We start from the raw sequence: 21,704 nt of genomic DNA on the forward strand, positions 1-21,704 counted from the left end.
TTTTATCTATTAATTTTATTTATTTTCTATTTATCTTATTTTGATTTTTATATATTCATTTATTAATTTACTTGTTTATGTATGCATTTATTCATTTATTGACGTATCTATTTATTCATTCATTTATTAATGTATTGTATCATTTTAGTACTTCACTGTCTATTCATTCATTTATGTTTTTATATTTGTTTATTCCTTTATTTACTTGTTTATTTGTTATTTAGTTTATATATATTATTTATGTATTTATTTGTTTGTTATTATTTATCTATCTATTTGTTTATTTTTTATTTGTTTTGCGACCTATGTTTTTTCATTGTTGAACTTTAGTAAACGTGGCTTCGAAACGTTTATAGATGTGCCAAAACACAGCAACGTTTTCTGCGCCCGAATAGCCAACGGAAGTCAAATTTGCAGTGACGAGTTCGAATCAGACCAGAGAGGAGCAAGGACGAACTTAGACTTGGCTACGATAAAACGGCCGCCGGCCTACAACTGCGAGAACGGAGAGACAGCTACTTTACAGTACGCAAGCGATCAAAGTGCCCCGTTCCTACATACACACACCTACATATAAACACCGTATCGCGCGAAGCTGACCCGAGGAAAGACTCTGCCGCAAGGGCAGGAAGGATCTAAGAGGGCTTTTATACACGAGCGTTGTTAATAAAGATACAGTAAAATGTTAATAGCTGCGGCCGGCATACTTACATTGTCCCCTACCTTGTACGAGGGGTTATCGTACGCCGCGTTATTTTTCGAGGAATTGATGTGGGCCTTGGCGTGGTTCTGTTTCCGGATGAGGACGACCAGGAGCGCCAGGAAGCCCAGGCAGGCGATGGCGGCAATGATGACCACGGCCACGAAGGCGCCGTAGTAGTCTCCGCTTGATTCGGGTTCTTGGTTGAGGGCCGGGTCTGGTGGTGCCGAACAGAAGCAGGAGGCAAAGGAAAATAAAATAAAAGAACAACATTTTAAAAGCATATAAGGCAGGTAGGCAGAAACATGTCACTCAGGGCATGATGGAATACGACGTCGTTTGTTGCTAACATGAAATTATCTATCTGATAGAATACATTTGTGCACAAAACGATGGTGTCTGTCTTAAGCACGCTTCTGTCATTCCGCATAACACGGCCAACGTCCTCCGTACTTTGTAAAGGGCTAATGAGCACCAGCGGCCCTTTGCTGCGGGTTTTTTTCACATTTCTGTGTCTAACCGGCCAATCAAATAACCCAGGAGTGGTAAGAATTTAGTTTCCAAATAACTTTATATTATAGGGGGGAAATTTTGATGTTACAGGTTTTGTTTACATGAAAACTGTTTCAATATCGTTCAGTGCATAAATTAAAAATCAGTGATTTAAAAGTTCCTCTAGATTCTGATTATTCTTGTCATTTCCTTAGCTGATTAGACACTTCCTACTTGTGACACCCATTTTGCGCTTAGTCTCTGTATTACAGCTAAGTCTTTGTGTATATACCCTTCAGTAAAGATTTTAATATCAAAATATAAATGAACACCAGATGTAACCCCTAAGATCTGGTGACACTTCTTGTTCTGCGTTACTCGAAACCAGAGCTGGGCGCGTTCCTCTGTGTCCTGACTGACACATATATAGTCAGGACACCGAGGAACGCGCCCAGCTCTGCTCGAAACAAAATAAGCATAAGACTTCGTTGGGTTTAGTGCACTGTTTCCCAACCCTGGGATCGCCAAGCATTTTTCCTAGGGTCCCCAAGACATCTTGTATGCTGTTTTTTTTTCTAAAATTATATGAATTCAACACAATAACCATATACAAATAGATTAGTGGGGTCGCGGTAATATCATGAGGGTCATATTGGGGTCGCCTGAAAAAAAGGGCTGGGAAACACTGGTTTAGTCGATTGATATTTCGGGTCATGAGAGAGGTATGCAACTGGCGACGAGCATGTCAGGAGACGCACTAGGTGAGGACGAAGTCTTGTTGACAAAAGAACGTTTCGCTCATTCGAGCTTTATCACGCAATAAAGACTCCTCCTCACATGGTGTTTTCCTTGACATATATCTCGAGCCATTTTCCTCGCCACTCACCAATTTCACTCCTCTCCGGTTTCGGCAGCTCGCCAGCCTTTGTGGTGACCGTGAGAACGTTGCTCTTCTTCTTGCGACCGTTGGAGAGGTAAGCCTCGATCCACATCTCGTACTGGGCGTCCGGCTTGAGCTCGTCCACAAACAGGAACTTCTTGTCCTCGTACTTGGGAAGCTTGAAGTGCGTCGAGCTCGCTCCCTCGTCGTTCCGGAGGTAGACGGCGGTGAAGACGTTGACGTATTTCTCTGCCGGCTCGGGAACTCCGGAGTAGAAGAGTTCGACTGTTCGTGCAGTTACCTTACCTAGGCGAGCCTCGATCTCGAAAGAGTAGGGATCTGCAGGAAGAAACGGGTGAAAATTTTGTTCCCAAAGAAATGATCGTAAAATAAAAATATCATGAAGGCGGGAGTGTTAGTTTATCTATATATCGAAAGGTTGTTTTTTTTCCCTTTGCAAGAGGGGTAGCCAGCCACCCTCCGCCCATTCCGCACCCTTTAGCATAGTGACTTGTGTATAAAGGGCCATCCCTGGCTCACGCCCACTGTCTGGGGCTGAAGCCTCCTCTGATTACAACCACGGCTTCATTAACTCAGCTACCCTCCCTCCCTCCTCCTCCAACAATACTTAATCCAGACTTGTCAATATGACACATGAAGCCAATAACCAATCATTCACCCAATGGCGTAGACACACAGATATGATTATTTAATAAATCATATTACACCCACGGCTTCATTTACACAGCTACCCTCCCTCCCTCCTCCTCCAACAATACTTAATCCAGACTTGTCAATATAACACATGAAACCAATAACCAATCATCCACCCAATGGCGTAGACACACAGATATAATTATTTAATCAATCTTACAACTTTTGTTGTTCGGAAACTGTCGTGAATATACAGAGCGAATTTTCGTTCTTACCTTCTTCAGGCAACGTGAAGAAGGTGATGGGCTTGTTGCTGGTGATCTTCGAGGTCTGTCCTTCGTGGGGGATGAAGGTCAGGTCGACGGTGTACTCGGTGCCGCTCATGAGATCACGAAGGATTATTTGGTCGTTGTCGCGGTAGAACATCTGACTGAAGTGCGGCATCTGTCGTCATCACGTGACACAAAACACGTTTTAGTTCTTGTTAGAAGGTGGAGACTCCATTTCCCCCCACTTTTCAGAACCTTACGGTGGTATTCTTAAAAAAATATATTTCCTTATCTAAATCTTATATAAATCCTAGAAAGGAAAAGATTTATATATGGAAAGATTTTTTTAAGAATACCGCCGTAAGAATCTTACGGTGATATTCTTAGTCTTTATATACTCGTAAATCTTTTTCCTCCAAGGATTTATATATGATTTATATAAGGAAAGATTTTTTTTAAGAATATCACCGTAAGGATCTTACGGTGATAATCTTAAAAAAGTCTCTATACAAATCTTTCCCTTCCAAGGATTTATATATGATTTATGTAAGGAAAGAATTTTTTAAGAATACCACCGTAAGAATCTTACGGTGATATTCTTAGAAAAAATTCCCTATATAAATCTTTCCCTTCCAAGGATTTATATAAGATTTATATAAGGAAAGAATTTTTTAAGAATACCACCGTAAGAATCTTATGGTAGTATTCTTAAAAAAATCTTATATATAAATCTTTCCCTTCCAAGGATTTATATAAGATTTATATAAGGAAAGATTTTTTTTAAGAATACCACTGTTAGACCCTTGCCGAAAGTACGGGCAAAAGTCCCAAGCCAACCTCAAACCCAATATTTTCTTTTTCTTTTTTATTCTGGCTCGAGTCACTACTGATGTTCTATTTATTTCTCTCCAAATCATTCTCTGTACGTCTTCTCCATCTTATTTTCGTCTAACCTACTCTAGACACTAATACTTTTCTCGAAAGCCTTCCGCCTAATTTATGAGTAATTTTGATATCAGAATATATCAAGTTGATATGAATTTATTGTGATATAGAAAAGGTCACCTACGAAATAGGTAATATGTAGCACAATGATAGATTACATAATTCATTTTCATGCCATAAACTCTTGTTCATAACTAGGATGGTGACTTACTAAAGAGCTATAAATGACTTCATAATTATGTAACCTCGATCCACTTTGAAGTGAATAATGACCCATTTTTTTCTGTTAATAATACGGATATATACTCCCTGCCCCTTCCCTTCTAACCGTGGAAATATCCAGTTCTGTCGATAAACTCACCAGTTTCCCGCCAGCCGTGTACTTGACCTGGATGCCGTCGATGTACCGCATTTCGTTCTCGTCAAAGTCCCTCCAGGTAATCTTGGCCGAGTTCTTGGTGATGTCTGAAGCGTAGAGGTCCGGGTTGATCTCCAGATCGGGAAGAGGGGTCGTTGTCGTAGGCTCGGTAGTCGAAGTCGCTGTGATTAATAAAAACAAAAGACGACTCGTGAGTCGATGGGTATTTCTGTCGACTTGTCATCGCAAGAAAATCGTCATAGCATTACACACTTTCACCACACACATACGAAAACACACACCTAAACAAACAAACACACACACACACACACACACACACACACACACACACACACACACACACACACACACGATGATGCAGTGGTTAGAGTTCCCGGCTGCCACTACGGCGGTACGGATTCGAATTCCGCCCAGGGCTGAAATAATTTCAGTATCGCTGCGCTACGACTCGTTACTCCAACTCTTGTGTGCATGTAAGGTCACAGCATTACCCACAGATCGGTCATATATGAACTCTGAGCTCTCTTCAGGGAGGGAAATAGCTGTCAATCACGAGTTCAACACGTGATCCAAGACCATGATCAATCACACACACACACATACACACATACACATACACACACACGCAAACACCATTACCCACAGATCGGGCAACATATAAACTTTGAGCTCTCATCTGGGAGAGTAATAGCCGTCAACACGTGCTTCAATATCACAGGCAAGAGGTAATTTTACCAAGAGAACATTTTATCGAACGACCAATAGCTTTATAGATATGAATAAAAAAAATGGTGATTTGTTTATCAAATTGAGATTGTTAAACTATCTGAAAACAACAACGCGTACGAGTCTTGGCAAACGTGAACCTCGATTCGGTAACTCAGACCTCTGTTATATAGACTATGAGCTCCAAGACTCCGTTCATGATCTGGCATCCCCCCCCCCTCACTCTCTCTCTCTCTCTCTCTCTCTCTCTCTCTCTCTCTCTCTCTCTCTCTCTCTCTCTCTCTCTCTCTCTCTCTCTCTCTCTCTCTCTCTCTCTCTCTCCAATGTATGTGCTATTTTATTTTTGTATCTATCCTGTATATAGTAAAGGAAGCTGTACAGTACAGAGAACATCACCTTTTAGGATTATAACAACAATTACTTATCACCCATCCCACATGTCTCACCTGTGACACCTCCTCGACGTGGCAACATTGGGGGAAGGAAAAGCGCTGTTGCCACGTGTCATAGAATTTAATCAAATCGTTGTTATAATCCTAAAAAGTGATACTCATTGATACTAAAAGCATCCTTTACTATACATAGAGTATAAAAAGAAATGAAATAGCACATAGATGGGGAACAAGAGAGCCAGAGATATGTACTAAGGTTGATTTGGTAAAATGGCTACAAGTAAATCACGACGCATGCCACATCCAAAACGGACTTCTTGGAGCGCACAGACTATAATCCTATTTGCTTCTCGTTAGAGGCAGAGACACTAACGAGCCACAAGGACACGAGTACTTGTCAACAGCGAAACCTACTTTCAGGAGCCGCTTGCGTGGTGACCGTGAAGATGGGCGAAGAGATGTTCTCGGACGCTCCAAGGACGTTCAGTTGGACTTGCATGACGTACATGGTATTGGCTGAGAGCCCGTCCAGCGGATGGTCCCACACAGAGGACGAGACCAGTGACCCGGAAGGCACCAAAACCTCCTCTCTCCACTCGCCAGGCTCCTCGCCAGATCTGGGATAAGAACATACTCGTAAGAACACAATATAAGAATATAAGAACCTTTAGAACCTAAGAACATATGAACCTAAGAACATATTAACATATTAACATCCTTCAGATGGATGTGAGGGTATGGATGCTACCTAAGGACTGTGCATGTTTTGTTCCATTCCAAAGGTCAAAGCGCGATAAGTGTATTTCCAAAAGAATTATCAGGAAACAAACATATATAGATATGAAATACAGGAGTCATAGTCTGAGTTGATTCCTGACAAGTTTCGCATACTTTCTTGTCAAGGATAAACTCAGACTAAGATTCCTGTGTTTACTGTTTCGATTCAACGTTAACCTGTGAAAATGTCTTAATATACGAGTATAGAAATGTTGGCGTCTTACTTGGCTTCCTCTCTGAACTTGATGGCGAGCTTTCCTGGAAGACCGATGTAGATGGACGGTGTCGTGAAGTGAAGAAGGATGGAATGGGCGTCAATAGCCATGGCTTCCGGTGTCGGTATCTCACCCTCTGTAAAGGACGGCTCGTCAAATATAAAACAAATAAATAAATAAAAAAAATCGGCTTGCTTATTTGAATATATGCATGGTATATGCATGAAGTAGGTATACTTTTTTTTATTAGTACAATATTTTTTTTTTTTTTTTTTTTTTTTTTTGCTAACGTGAGTGGATCTCCCCTTCAACCCTGGGATATTCAAGAGGAAGGGGTGACGCCTCACCACCCGATAGAGAAAACCAGTACTATGTACTATCTGAAGACCCGATAATACGTGGTTTCCAAATACGGGGTAACATTGGAAACGCAAAAGCGGGCCATTCTTCCTCTTCTCGGGCTTCCTTAGTTTAAGTTAAAAGAAAAGGCATAGTAAGAGAGTTGAGTGTCAACCCATGTAAGAGGGAGACTACTAAGCCAGCTCACTGAAAGATGTATCCTTCCACAAACTAGTAGAATAAGATTGTGTCAAATCTAAAAGGTTGTTAAGAACACCCATGAACAGATTAAATGTCTGCAAATGTAAGACTACCCTACAAAATTGGGGTTAAATTTGAAGTAATCTAAGAGTTAAGATTCTAATATGTACACTCTATTTCAATTAGTACCGTTTTTTGTATAATAACCCTTATTCATGTAGAATGTGTGTGTGTGTGTGTGTGTGTGTGTGTGTGTGTGTGTGTGTGTGTGTGTGTGTGTGTGTGTGTGTGTGTGTGTGTGTTTGTGTGTGTATGCGTGTGCGTGTGTGTGTGTGTTTGTGTGTGTATGCGTGTGCGTGCTTGCGTACATGCAATCACACGCACACAATTACATATGTACGTGTGCCCATATACTGTATTGTATATACAGCATATGTAAATGTATGATTATATGTAGATATGTGTGCACACATGCATATATAAATATTTCTGCATGCATATGCACGTGCATAAACATAGACATACAATAAACTTGCCCCAATATATTGGTATATACAGCACAACGAATATACATGTGTATTTGTATGTATATCATAACATGCATCTATACAGTCAAAGATACTCACAAACACACAAACATGCTTAGTACCAAGCATACATGCATATGAATACATGAGTATATACACTGAATATACACAGATGTGTGTGAGTAAATTCAACATCTGATTTTTACAGACACGGATAAGAATCTTAATATAGTCTCTTTATTTTATCTTTGGTTTAAATTCATACTCTTATTTACTTTGAACGCACTACATGCACCTGGGCATAGATTATTCTTTTCTTATGGTCAATTGCACAGGAAAATGGATATTGAGGATGGACTTAACTTACCACTATGGGGGAACAGAGGCTAGACAAACCCACCATAAACACTTTGCGCTATAACGTGTTGTGTGCGCATTCCCCATGTATGTGTATGTGTATTCGTGTGCATGTATGTGTATGTGTGCGAGCATGCATGCTTCTGAGTGTGCATGAGTAGATAAGATTGCCTGTATGCATGCGTACCGTATCTGTTGTTTGAACGTATATGTGCATATGTGTGTACGTGTATGTCTGTGTGTGTATGAGTGTACGTGTACGTATGCATGTGCATGCATGTAAGTGCCCACGCTGTGTGGATGCATGTTAGTTTCTCTACGTCTGTGTGTGTGTGTGTGTGTGTGTGTGTGTGTGTGTGTGTGTGTGTGTGTGTGTGTGTGTGTGTGTGTGTGTGTGTGTGTGTGTGTGTGTGTGTTTATGTGTCTACATGTGCGCGTACGCACATGTACATGCTCTTGTGTACGTTCACATAACTTTGTTATATAAAGACTGAATGATGCCCGCGCCACTTTCAACGTCCTTCATTCAGCCGAAATGTTGGTTTGTGTTTACATTGCCAGATGTTCTGAGTGCGTTTCCTCCCTTGACAGATTAGAACAATTCCCTCGTGTATTTACCTAATGGTCCTTACCCAATTGTAGTATACAGCAAAAGAGTAACACTCGTGGGGTCCTCTCTCTTACTCTCGATTTGAACATAGTTTCAAATTCATATACGATTCCTACTTGTGTGTGTGTGTATTTGTTTGTATGTGTATGTGTTCAAGGGTTGTGGAAGGGTGGATGGGGAAAAGGAGCTTGCTGATAGCTAATTTTAATTTGTGCATTTTGTTACCGTGATACACTCATGCATTTGCTTATGATTTAAGTGTGAATAATTAATCTTCTTTTTTTTTTAATGATTGTATTCTGTTCTTGGGTTTGAAACTATAGTCGTGGTTTTCTTTTTATGCCCAGTCATGTTACTTTTTTCTCTCTACATTTTGTGTTTTTTTTCTACATTTTGTTTTTTTTTCTCTCTATATTTTATGTTGTTGTTTTTTCTCTCTACATTTTGTTTTTGTTTTATCTTGTCTAAAGTTGTCAATTGTTTTCTCTTCCACCTATGACATGTTTTTCTTGGACTTCTGTTCAGATCTAGTTTTCCATTCTTTGCTCGCATTCTAGAAACTTTTCTTGCAATGTCCAAATGATTTTTTTTTTTTTTTTCATTTTCCTAGGTTCGCGCCACATTCAATAAAAGACTTTGTCCAGGAAATCGATAGCGTGACTATATATTTAGAGTTGAGGTGTCCTTTCTTCTTCTTTCTCGTTCTCCATCTACCTCACCCTCGCCCACCTTCCACCCAGTCTGTGTGAGGTTCTCTTAGTATCACTGTGTTTTATGTGACAATTGCTATTTTGGCGAGTTCAGTATGACAGAGCTTATTTTCTCTTTCTGTTATTTGGAAACGTAGAAACAGACCCACAATTAAAACAACACGCCCGACGGCCCAAAGATTCTTCCCAGAGAAGATAGCCCAAGGACCTTTGGCGGTTGCTGTCGGGAAGCGGGTTATACACAAACCAACACTAACTCGTGATAGGTGAGAACATTTCACGACTCTTAATGATTCCGCGTTTCATCGCGTCACTTTGTGTGTGTGTGTGTGTGTGTGTGTGTGTGTGTGTGTGTGTGTGTGTGTGTGTGTGTGTGTGTGTGTGTGTGTGTATGTGTGTGTGTGTGTGTGTGTGTGTGTGCGTACGTGTCTGCGTGCGCGTGCGTGCGTGTATTCGCACGCGCATATGTATGAAAAACTGTTGAATTTTACTCTTTAAGCATGTCACTTTTTTCAGTTTGTCCCTGTGACCAAATTGTCCAAACTGATAATCTTAGATTTGTATTTATCTGCTAGTTCCCTTGTCTTACTATTTGCTATAGCTTGGGACCTGAACTTAATATATGGTAATTGTGTCTGTTGATTTCTTGTTGAAATTTATTTTACTTTTGTTTGGTGGGTTTTAGTGTGCAAGTGTGTGTGTAACACATTTTCCCTCTAAGAATACGGTTGCATGGATGAATGTGAGTGTACATTTGTGATACAAGTGCAACTGAAGAATATTTCCTTAAATCAAGAGGCAGGTAAACAAATTACTGATAAAAGAAATAAAATCCATACAAGGACTACTACTATTACTACTACAGTATGAAAGAGGTAAGCCTTATAGAATTACAACCACTACAGCATAGGACTACTATTACTGCATTATGTGAGTTCTTGAAGTAGTTCCCCCTACAACCAAACCACTGATGAGAGGAGTAAAGCTTATAGGACTACTACTACAACTACTATTACTACTACTACTGAATGTGGGTTCTTTGGGTGCCTCCAGGCTCGTATGGAGCGGGGCAGGAGTCTGCAGGTTAGCTACGCACCTTGCGAGAAGCCTGGGCGGTGTTGCCCAAGACTGAAGGAGGTTTGCTCTGACGGGTGCAGCGACAGTGGGGGCAGAGGGAAGAAATCAGAAGGGCCTATGGGGAGAAGTCCCCCAGGGCATTAGTTGGGGAGGTCGGCTGAGTACTTACATGACGAAGGTGCTAGGTATAGGAAGTTAACACAGTGTAGCTTAAGATGTTCGGTGAGTGAGTTTGGGTAGAATGCTGAATATTGTGCAAGTTAGGTGAGGTGCATTGGGAGGAAAGTTGTAGAGATGTATGCGGTTGCAGGAACAGGGTGCTGCATATGAATGAGGTGAACAAAACTGGACAATTGTAAAGCGTTTACGTAGCGTGAAACCACTTGAAACAATCGCGAAACAATTCGAAATACGAGAAGATCAAGAGGCGTGAGTATGTAAGGAACGAAATATGGGAACCGCGGTACAAATGTAATATAGAACGTTGAACCGAATGACGTCACACCGACGAGAGAGAAATCTGGAACTATAGAGTGTACACAGTTGTACACAATTGTACACAGTTGTGTACACAATTGTACACAATTGTACACAATACGACCAATCCTTTTAGTGTTATGTAATACAGAATTTTGGAATGTTAAAATGATCATACAAAACACGACCGATTAGTTTAGTGTTATGTAAGCAGTTCGTCTTTAAATCAACTCTCTGATGCAACCTGTTAATGTACATTACAATTTCAAAATCATTAGATGTTCTTGAGGCCATGCTGCAAGGTAAGAACTTGGAAGAAGCATACGCCATCTCACCCCACCACAGTTTCTTCCCTTTGGTTTCAAGTTTGTGATGTTCTTCCTCCTTTTAAACTCATGAAGGCTATGCGTCCGATCTCGCTGATTTTCTTGGGCTCCACGTCCCCTGTGTTATTTCAATACAGTTTCCAAATTCTTTGTTCATTGATCTCCTACACACACACACACACACACACACACACATATATATATATATATATATATATATATATATATATATATATATATATATATATATATATGTAGGACCCGAACTCAGCTGAGACGTAACAAGTGAACAGTGACTTAATATATATATATATCATTTTTTGCACCTATCATCCACTTTATTGACTTTTCCTCATCTATGTAAATCCCTATATCTCTTTTTGCCTCAACTAACAAATGATCAGGTATTCATGATCCCCCACCCCCTTACCTGCGCTTTTACTCTATTCACCCTACCCCCTCATATCCAGCATCACATAATTAAGCAGTGTACTTGTATTCCCTCTCTCCCTCGTCCATATACCTCTGCGGACCAGCTTCTATTTGAAGAACGCATTTCCCCGTGATTAGCCGCCTTATTGCGAGTGTTTGTATCATTCACTCTATGTTGACATTTGTTCCGCCCGCTAGGGCGGAACAAATGTCAACACCTTGCTTCTGCAACTTGCATGACTACAGTATGTCTTCTCTCCCAACTATTCTAATTCTGTGTTACATTTCCTTCTAAATCTGTCAAAGGTAGCCTTTCTGTCACTGCCAGGAAAATATAAAATTCATATCTAACTTTCAACCCATAAGACTGTCGAGCTCAGTTCCATAATCTCAAACATTTCTCCACATCTCCAATGGCAAAATTGTCTATCCTCCCTCTACACTACCTTTTCTCATTCCTACCTATGGCATATCCATTGAACGCCAATAATCCTTTACACATCTCTTTCCCACGCACTCTCCAGCTCTTATTCTCCAACTTAAGCTCAAAACAAATTATAAAAAAAATTTAGTTGAAAATTTCTACTACTCCGTTGTTCATAGTACATCCCTAAACAAAACGAAAATGCAATATAAATATATATATATATATATATATATATATATATATATATATATATATGTATATATATATAAATGTGTGTGTGTGTGTGTGTGTGTGTGTGTGTGTGTGTGTGTGTGTGTGTGTGTGTGTGTGTGTGTGTGTGTGTGTGTGTGTGCGCGTGTGTGTGCATGTATGTAATGTATGTATGTATATATGCATATATGTATGTATTAATCTTTTTCAACCACATTAATTTTTCTCTTTAATTCCATGCCATCACGATCGAGACTGACAAGGAGCTCGACGGAAGCATATACAGAAACTGATACGTAGTCAAGCCAAGGACTCGAACTCATCTGAGACGTAACAAGTAAACAGTGACTTAAACCACTGCGCTATTAAGTCACTGTTCACTTGTAACGTCTCAGCTGAGTTCGAGTCCTTGGCTTGACTACGTATCAGTTTCTGCATATGCTTCCGTCGAGCTCCTTGTCAGTCTCGATCGTGATGGCATGGAATTAAAGTGAAAAATTAATGTGGTTGAAAAAGATTAATATCTGTGTGCTGGGGACCATTCAGTGTGTGTATATATATGTATATATATATATATATATATATATATATATATATATATATATATATATATATATTTGTGAAGAAGTGGAATCCAGGAACCATTGTATAGTGGAAAAAAGTAAACGCCGGACTCATCGAAATAAGCTTATTCCTACGTTTCGAGCCCTGTCCGAGGTTCGTCTTTAGGGATATACAAAGATAGCAAAGGGAGTCAATATAAAGGGGCATGTGTGCCGCCCAGGGAAAGGTCTTCCAAACGACCGTTACTCCCCAGACAATGCAATTATCACCAGTTTGAACACCAGTTCACAAAAAATAACATCAATATGCAGCCTGAACGAACTGGACTCTGACTATTTCAAAGCCAGAAAGGCACTTGGTGTTTTGGTAGCAGTAGTTGGTATGTCTAGTAGTTTATGACATTCTTCCCTCGACAGAGTGATGGTTCGTGTTATTCTGAGGGAAGGTGAAGAAGGCTGCTACAAGTTTCGTGTATACTTGTCTAAATGAGTAAAGATCTGAAGTAGTGCTAAATTATCTGCAGGTGTAACGGTCTGCGTTTGATCGAAGACATGGGAAGCAAGTCTGGGGCGCTTGTGTACTAAAGCGAAGCTACTCATCATTGCTGACTACAGGGGTGGAGGTGTGACAGGCAAAGAGTAACATTACGAGGAAGAGCAAGCAAGGGCATTGCAGGGTACACACCTGGGAAGAGGCTTGTCTGGGGATCTGGGGTCGAGTCACTGAACGAAAACTCTGCAAGAACACCTCAAGGTTTTATAAGGTTCATCTCAACAGCCTGAAACTCTAGATTAACAAGTACACCTATCTGAGCTTCTCCAGAGGATGCGGCAATTATTTCCCCACATGCAATACAAGGGCAAAAGGTAAATGAGTTTAAGAGAAATTGCAGGAATAGCTCGCTTGTAATGAAAAACTAATATCTTCGACAATGATCTAGTCTGCTCAGACTAACTTCGCAGATAATATTTTCTAAGAGCAAAAAAAAAGGTTATCTAAGGAATAGCTACATGAAAAACATAATCTAATACAAAAAAATAGGTGAGAAAATACTGCATTTTAATAACATTTCAGTTATAATCTATTTGAAGACGTCTTCATATTAACCTAACGATGAATTACTTCTTATTAAAAAAAAATCTACATGTACAGCCATGACAATCTTATGATACTAAGAATACTCTTTTATTTCACTATGTTGCACATATTTTCAGGTATTCTTAATTAATCTAGATATTATGATTGTACTGGTGATAAATTGTACTTTTGTTTATTTCACCTGGAAGCTGAAGGACTTGCAAAAGCCAGAATTGTTAAAGCCAAGCGCGCAAAGCTTAAAGTAGTTTAATTCGAAGGCCGCTTGTTTGTTGGTGTGGCATAAGTTATACATGCTGTAGTGAGTCCATGGCAGTACTTGTGGTCAGAAACTGGTATTGTCTTGCGTACATACTCTTTGGTCTTTGATGTCAACATGGGAGATATATGACTCAACTAAAATTCAAGCATAATTCCCATCAAAAGCTCATGGTTACCACGCAATAGGTGAGGTCAGAGACTGTTTTTGTCTTTTGTATATACTTTATGGTCCTTCATGTCAACATGGGAAGTGTATAAGCCAGCAGTTTCCTTGTATATACTTTATGGTCCTTCATGTCAACATGGGAAGTGTATAAGCCAGCAGTTTCCAAGCATAATTCTCATAAAAAGAAGTGCAGATTCGAGGTAAGACCAGCCATTCACTCACCGCAGTACTATCAATCAGACAAGCATTATTGGCGACGAAAATTAGTAGAGAAAAGCACGTTAATCAAACAATGGAGAAGACACAGAAGGAAAGTCAAACGGTCTGGATACAAACCAAGTCTCGAGACAGGACTAAACCTGCGGGAAGTGTATCGACGTCATTTCAATACTTACTGAGAATCTCGCACAGGAACTACTGTGAATGAATAAAGTCACGTGTATGGAGATGGAGTCGAATATATACTTAGCTAGATTTCCATACGGATCTAGTCATATATCACAGGAATAAGTTTTCCTTGTAATCCCATCTGTCTTGTGAACGCTTAAGGTTCTTTAGTTGCACATCATTACTTTGTATGTGCAAACCTGGATGACTCTGTTTGTGTGTGAGCGCGAACGAGCACGTGTACTTATGGAGTTTTGTTCATATAGTTGTTACACAGCAATTTCGCAGTAACCCGTCCCTTTTTAATCCCCAGACCAAATCCGACCTCAAAACGAAGTGATGTTCCGAGTCTAAATCGCCCATTCATTGGTTATATGGTCAAGTACCCTGATCTACGCTGAAACGTTTGGTCTGAGTCAATGGGATGTCAACGTTACAACCCAGGAGGAGATCGCCGAAAACGAGTGTCCGTGTCCATGTGGACGTGTATGTCTTCATTCTCTGACGTATTGACAACGCCCTCTTCGTTGGAAGAAAGCCACAAGCCGAAACGTTAGGGAATGACAATAGATTCGTTGTTTTCCCGTGGCAAAATCATACCCACGTCAAGGAAGTCTTTAATATGTTTCTGTCTCCTGGGACTCGTCATATTCATTGTATAGCAATTAAGTATAGAACACAAAAGCAGAGACAGACAGACGCAGACAAGGCCTCCCTTATCCTCTCAAGCAAATTGGACGTTTTTCTTAGATATCCCCTATCCCATTTTCTGGCTGGTTAAATTCTCACATTCCATCTATTGCATTTTTCCGTTCCACATTTGCAGTTACAGTGTTAAGTGCTGCTGCTTTTCTCCTTGACAAGAGGCCAGCTCTCTTCTCGTTTTATATATATATAATCATCCACAATGCACTTTAATTCTAAGCCATATAGGCGCATGCAGAAATTGTAACGTGGTACGCCCGAGGACTCGAACCTAAATCACTCGGCCCTGGTAACGTTCTCGCCACCTAGGTTCGAGTCCTCGGGCGTACCACGTTACAAATCTGCATGCGCCTATATGGCTTAGAATTAAAGTGCATTGTGGTTGATAAAAATGTATCTCTAATCACTGGGACCCATTCAGTGTTGTACATATATATATATATATATATATATATATACAGTATATATATATATATATATATATATATGTATATATATAATATATATATATGACACACAGGAACCCACAGTCGGAGAAAGAATAAACTTCGAATACAGAAGAATCCTATATTTCGGCTATCAACTGTAGCCCTCCTCTCCGACTGAGGGTTCCTGTGTGTCATTTACAAATGTGTTACTACATTTCTGTTTAGAAAATATATATATATATATATATATATATATAATATAGTCGAAAATTGGCGTTCTTATTATTCTTGTATGATAGATCAAGTTCATGAAGGCAAGAAAAGTTGGTCAAATGTAAACATCTCTACAGTTGTCAGTTTGAGTCAACTCCGTATGGTTGTCAGAGAAAACATAGGATGTGGGACAAGAAAAAGGGGGAGGATGGAATGTCGAAGTAATGGGTGCTCAAGAACAATGAGAAAAATTCGATAAAGGACACATGGGGTATCAAGAAACGTGTCTATAGCTCTGATGCAAGTTTTCGTGAGCTGTTGTGAATGTAGGGGAGTGATGGAAATGCATGATATGCATAGAAGCAGCCTTAGGCGGCGCGTTCAATTGAACTGAAGAAGCACTGGTATTTTAGTTAATTGAAGTTTCGAAATGTATTCTGGCATGATGGCTGTTTAGATTTTGTAAACAAATGAATAATTTTCAAGTACATAAATATAGATATGGCAATATGAATTTGTGTTCTATTTTCCTTTGGTAGCATTAAACCCTGAGCCTAGATGTAAGCTGCCCAGATGGAGATCCACCTCTTTCATATGACAAAGGTGACAAAATATCTATTCTTCACATAAGGAAGGACTTACCGGCGACGGTGTGAGAGGCGCATTGCCACGCTTGACAACAGGTCTCTCCTGGCAGGGTGACCTTGACGGCGGCTTCTGAAGGGCAGGGCAGATCGTGAGGAGGATCAGGGGACACTGGTTGGCACAAGTCGACGCAGGAAACGTTACCGTACCTGCAGGTGCACTGCTGAGAGCAACCCGTCAGCTCACGCGGGATGTCTTCGAAATTACTGAACTTGCGCCCCATGTACTGGCAGCTGGAGTGAGTTTTACACTGAGGCTCAGGACAGCATCTGCCAATATGCCGGTACCGGTAAGAGGACGATGGATGCGACAACAAACATATAATTACTATTCATAGAAAAAAATTGCTGGGCTACTCTTCAATGCAGAGTATGTATATATATATATATATATATATATATATATATATATATATATATATATATATAGATATATATATATATATATAATATCGGATAATCTTTATGACCGTCGCGCAGAGGATTCAAACCTGTGGCTATGGGACCGAAGAGGCTCCATCGACGCTCGCCTTAGACCACTTGACCACTGATGATTAAAACTGTGTGAATTCAGAACCTAACTGGTTCCCGAGATTTGGAAAAGTCGCAAGCTGCAACCCATATTTCCGTTTTCACCACACAGCCAATCACACTCGTGGGAGGAGGTAAGGACCGGAACGAATCACTTTCAAGCTTATCGCCATTGTAACCATTTGCATGTATGTAAATATATATATGTATATATATATATATATATATATATACATATGTATATATATATGCATATATATAAAACTGTGTTGCTCTTGGTGAATGTAGTTTGCAGATGAAGAGAAAAACATCAATGGAAAGAAAACAAGGAAAAAAACTATAGAGGGGGAGTGAGAAGGAAAGGGAGAAGAAGAGACATGGAAAGAGAGGGAGATAAGAGGAAGAGAGTAAACGATCACGAACTTAGGACCTTCGGTGCTGTGACACCTTTACCTGGGAGGTTCGAGCGTGACGGGGGCGTCGTCGTCCCACTCACTGCAGTCGGCGTCGAAAAGGTCGCGAGAGTTCTTGGGGCAGTCAATGGGACGGCACTCGACCTGGAGGTCGCTGTCGCAGATGCAGAACTGGGCGCAGCCGTCGTAGAACTCCTGGTCGATCTTGTAGTAGCGTTCGTTGTAGGCACACATGGTCGTGTTGTCGTAATCCTCGAGAAGGACCCCTTGGACCATGATGGATGAATCTGAAAGGAACTCGAGTGTGAGTGTTGAAACAGTCATCTGATTACCAGATATATCAATCTGCGTCACAGGACAAAGCACCAAACCAAGGGGAAGTCATATGCAGTAGCAACGTGCAATATACATTCTAAAACTACCATGCAATAACCGCAAGCATTAGTTATACATGCAATCTCAACTAACACGATAAGTCACTAATCATAAATAAGCAAAAACAAAGAGTTCATGAATATACACTCTTTTGGCCCTACATAGGCAGCAGACATATGTCACACTATGTATCCTTCATAATGCCCAGTACAAAACCAGCTTTCTTCCTCAGCATTTAAGCGTTCAAAAGCCATCTCCCACAACCGTGAACGGATGACGTCACCCCGCTGGGAGGGAATACCTTCTACACTTCCTTTCTGCAAGTCGCCAGGGGCGCCGTCTGTTGCAACAGCGTTGTGTCGGTGATCCACTTGATGATCCTGGACGAGTCTCCCACCATCTCCTCCGTGAGAAGAGAGACTGGAGGAGCCTTCCTCCCGAACGTCATGTACATGTGGGTGTGGGGGATGTGCGGCCGGGTCAGAGCCTGTATGTTGCGGTTGTTCACTTGCGTGTGTTTCCATCGACACTGTGGTGTTGGTCTGCGTGTGGCGTTTGTCTCCTACATCGATCTGATTGTGAAAATGATGACCCATATCAGTGGGTTGTTCTCCATGGGTTCCCTCGAGCGGTCTCGTCGGATCAGCCCTGCCGTTCGTAGCACTATGGGAATCGCTATCTCCTTCACCTCCTACGGCAAGCAGCGAACCACCCTCGCCATGATGAGCAGAGGCCGGGTCAGTGGGCAACCCGCTCTCGCTTTCTGTGTGAGGCGAAGAGGAATTCTGGACTTCAACAAACGTTTCCGGTAAATATACCGTTGTGCCGCCTATAGGTTGAGGCAAATAAACGTTTTCACTCGTTGGATGTGGCTCATCTGAAGGGAAAGGCAGGAACAAGTCATCCCAATTCGAATCTGCTATGTTAGTATGCTCTCCAGCTGAATGTGGCAGGTAAGAGTTTTCCCTATCATCTGGATGTGGTAAATAGGCATTTTCTCTTGATGGATCCGGCAAATAAGTGTTTTCGCCCGTTGGTTGAGGCAAGTAAGCATTTTCGCCCGCTGATTGAGGCAAATAAGCGTTTTCGCCTGTTGGCTGGGGCAAATATGCGTTTTCGCCCGCCGATTGAGGCAAGTAAGCGTTTTCGCCCGTTGGTTGGGGCAAATATGCATTTTCGCCCGCCGATTGAGGCAAGTAAGCGTTTTCGCCCGTTGGTTGGGGCAAATATGTGTTTCCTTCGGTTGGCTGCACATTAAAGTGATTCTCTGGCAAGTAGCCATTTTCTCCCGTGTGTTCTGCCAAGCCAACATTTCCAGTAGGAGGGAAAGAGTGTTCGTTTTCTCCGGGCACAAACTGTGGTAAATGACCTTCTCCGTGATGAGTTAAGAAAATATTCCCACCCGAGGGATCTGACAAGATGTTGTTTGCTCGGTTGGAGTTGGGCAAGTAGGCATTGTCTCCCGTTGGGTCTGGCAAATACACATTTTCTCCCGTTGGATGTGGTATACCACTATGTTCTCTCGAAGGATCTGATACATAAGTTTCATCTCCAGATGGGTGTGGAAGTTGACTGCCTTCTCCCGCTGGGGATAAATGATCTGCACCTTGCCCCGTTTGATGTACCACCCCTGTGTCTAGCCCAAGGGTATTCATTCCGTGAGCAGATTTGTCTTTAGAAACAAGATGAGGATGTTCAAGAGCTACACCGCTTTGATCTGAGATGGCAGTGTTATCCAAAGGCATATCTGACCCTGAAGAAGAACTCGAAGAAATGGTGTGCATCTCGTTCTCGACCAGATGCGTTTGGTCTCGAGTCGGGTCGTTAAAGAAGTGCCCCCCTGACTGCTCTTTGCCCTGGGCCATTGTCGTTGTTGATGTTCCTTGGACCCTCTGAACGGGGAAACCAGTGTCTTTGCTGTCGTGCAAGTGATTGGCATCATCAGAGCGAGGGAATATGGTGAACCCAAACGACTCCTGCGACTGGCCTTTCTTACCTTGGCCTCCCATATTCTGACTTCCCGTTTTTCCCACCTGATTATGAGGGGGTTGTGGGGTAATATTGAGTGTAGAAGTGGGATGTGTACCACTGGAATGTTCCGAGGATCTATCAGTAGCGATTGTTGGGAGAAGTGAGGGGTTGCTGTCATGTGACCTGTCATTACTGTGAGTATGTGAGTTCGAATCAGGAGAAGAGGAAAGGACCTCCTTAACGTGAGTATGGGTGATGTGGTTGACGTCTTCCTCGGGGTGCGGAATCTGGCCACTCCATTTGTTTCCCATCCCAATGGCAGCCCCGGCGATGTGCCCTTTGTGAACGCCGCCCGGACAGTCCACGATCATACAGCAGGGGTCTCGCGGACTTTGGACGTGGGTGCAGTTGTGCTCCTGAGTCATAGGGGGCATCTCGATTGCAGGACAACGTGGCCTACAAAGGAGCTCACCGGGTGCTTGACAGAAGCACATTTCGGAACATCCCCTTTCATATGTTCCCCCCAGTGGGATTATTGCACCATCCACGTGGCACGCAGCCAGGTGGGAACCTGGTAGACCTATAACAGAAGGATGATATGGGAGTTGGAAAACCAACAACATCAAGAGTGCAATATTCAGACAATGGCGATGGTTAGTGTAATTATTAGGTCTGGTTTAGAAACTTCTACTAGATCAATTTCATGAGTTTTTTGGCGAATCTCGCCGATTCCGTGAAGTGATGAAATCAATCATTGTGTTAACATGCAGCAATTCAGTTCGTTAGAGCATTTGAGTTTTATGACAAAGAGGTGAACGTGCAAAGTGAAAAAATACGAACAGTGAATGTCAGCCATGCAAACATGGGGCAGGCTTCTGATTAACATCTAATGCTACATGCTTTAATTGATAGATGATGACTTAGAATAATGAGACAATCGGGCTCAAATACTCACCTTGGCGATGTTCCGGCTCATGACCGGAAGCATCGAAGGTCGTCGCCTTAATGGCGCTGCTGACCGATCCCTCGAAGTCGACGCGGAACTGGTAAGTTCTTCCGGGCTCCAGGTTCCCGACTTCGAGAATCACGTCTGTCGAGAACATGGACGGCTGCGTCGGCCTGACCCGGTCATGGAGCCACTCGAGGGAGTCGAGGCTGTAAAGGACTGTAAAGGAGGGGTCCCTGGATGCGTTGAGCTGCTGCATGACAGACTTCGAAGGGAATACGTGGAGTATTACGGCGGTCGAGTTGATGGCCACGGCGTCGGTGATTTCGACCTCGAAGCCATCACTGGCCCGGTTCTTCTTCTCGAGCATGACCAGGGCGTGGTCCTCTCGGTGCCTTTCCTCGTTCATCATCATTGTGCCATTTTCCTTCATCATCATCTCGTCTTCAGCAGTCATATTCTTTTCATCTGCTTGTTCATCCATAGTCATGTTCATCTCCATCATGTTTTCGTCGTCCATTGACATCAAAGTTTCTGTAGTATCTTCCATCATACCATCATCCATGGTCATGTTCTTCTCGGTCATATCTTCCTCCATCGTCATATTTTTATGCATCATTTCGCCTTCTACAATCGTCATATTCTTCTCCTCCTCCATCATCACGTCAGTCATATTCTTTCCTTCCATCGTCATATTCGTCTCACTCATGTTTTTCATCATCATTTCCTCCTCCATGGCTTCCTGTAGGGTAACATTCTTCTCCATGTTATCGTCCATGACGTGACTGTGGTTGTGACTCATCATTTTCTCTTCTTCGACCATGGTTGAATTTTCCATTATCCCTGCAATGAAAAAACACAGATGTCATAATGTTCAACTTGT

At 41.8% G+C, this 21,704-nt stretch overlaps 1 protein-coding gene across 7 annotated transcripts in view; it reads right to left on the reverse strand.

Moving 5' to 3' along the window:
* The window catches only part of LOC143018947 (uncharacterized), a 134,858-nt gene that overhangs the window by 8,371 nt on the left and 104,783 nt on the right, over nucleotides 1-21,704 (reverse strand). For 2 of the 7 annotated variants that reach the window (XM_076174558.1, XM_076174564.1), the window contains 12 exons: nucleotides 20,831-21,664; nucleotides 18,206-20,455; nucleotides 17,570-17,816; nucleotides 16,584-16,855; nucleotides 13,371-13,421; nucleotides 10,270-10,365; nucleotides 6,439-6,565; nucleotides 5,852-6,054; nucleotides 4,302-4,480; nucleotides 3,002-3,170; nucleotides 2,079-2,411; nucleotides 712-917 (listed from right to left, as the gene is read on the reverse strand). In XM_076174558.1, coding sequence (XP_076030673.1) covers nucleotides 712-917; nucleotides 2,079-2,411; nucleotides 3,002-3,170; nucleotides 4,302-4,480; nucleotides 5,852-6,054; nucleotides 6,439-6,565; nucleotides 10,270-10,365; nucleotides 13,371-13,421; nucleotides 16,584-16,855; nucleotides 17,570-17,816; nucleotides 18,206-20,455; nucleotides 20,831-21,664 — 4,967 coding nt within the window. The remainder of the gene's footprint in view (nucleotides 1-711; nucleotides 918-2,078; nucleotides 2,412-3,001; nucleotides 3,171-4,301; nucleotides 4,481-5,851; nucleotides 6,055-6,438; nucleotides 6,566-10,269; nucleotides 10,366-13,370; nucleotides 13,422-16,583; nucleotides 16,856-17,569; nucleotides 17,817-18,205; nucleotides 20,456-20,830; nucleotides 21,665-21,704) is intronic. The other 5 variants (XM_076174560.1, XM_076174561.1, XM_076174562.1 and 2 more) reach the window with 5 other exon arrangements.

This window comes from Oratosquilla oratoria, chromosome 36 (genome assembly GCF_046742065.1).
Source record: "Oratosquilla oratoria isolate Oo_2021 chromosome 36, ASM4674206v1, whole genome shotgun sequence".
NCBI classification, from domain to species: domain Eukaryota; kingdom Metazoa; phylum Arthropoda; class Malacostraca; order Stomatopoda; family Squillidae; genus Oratosquilla; species Oratosquilla oratoria.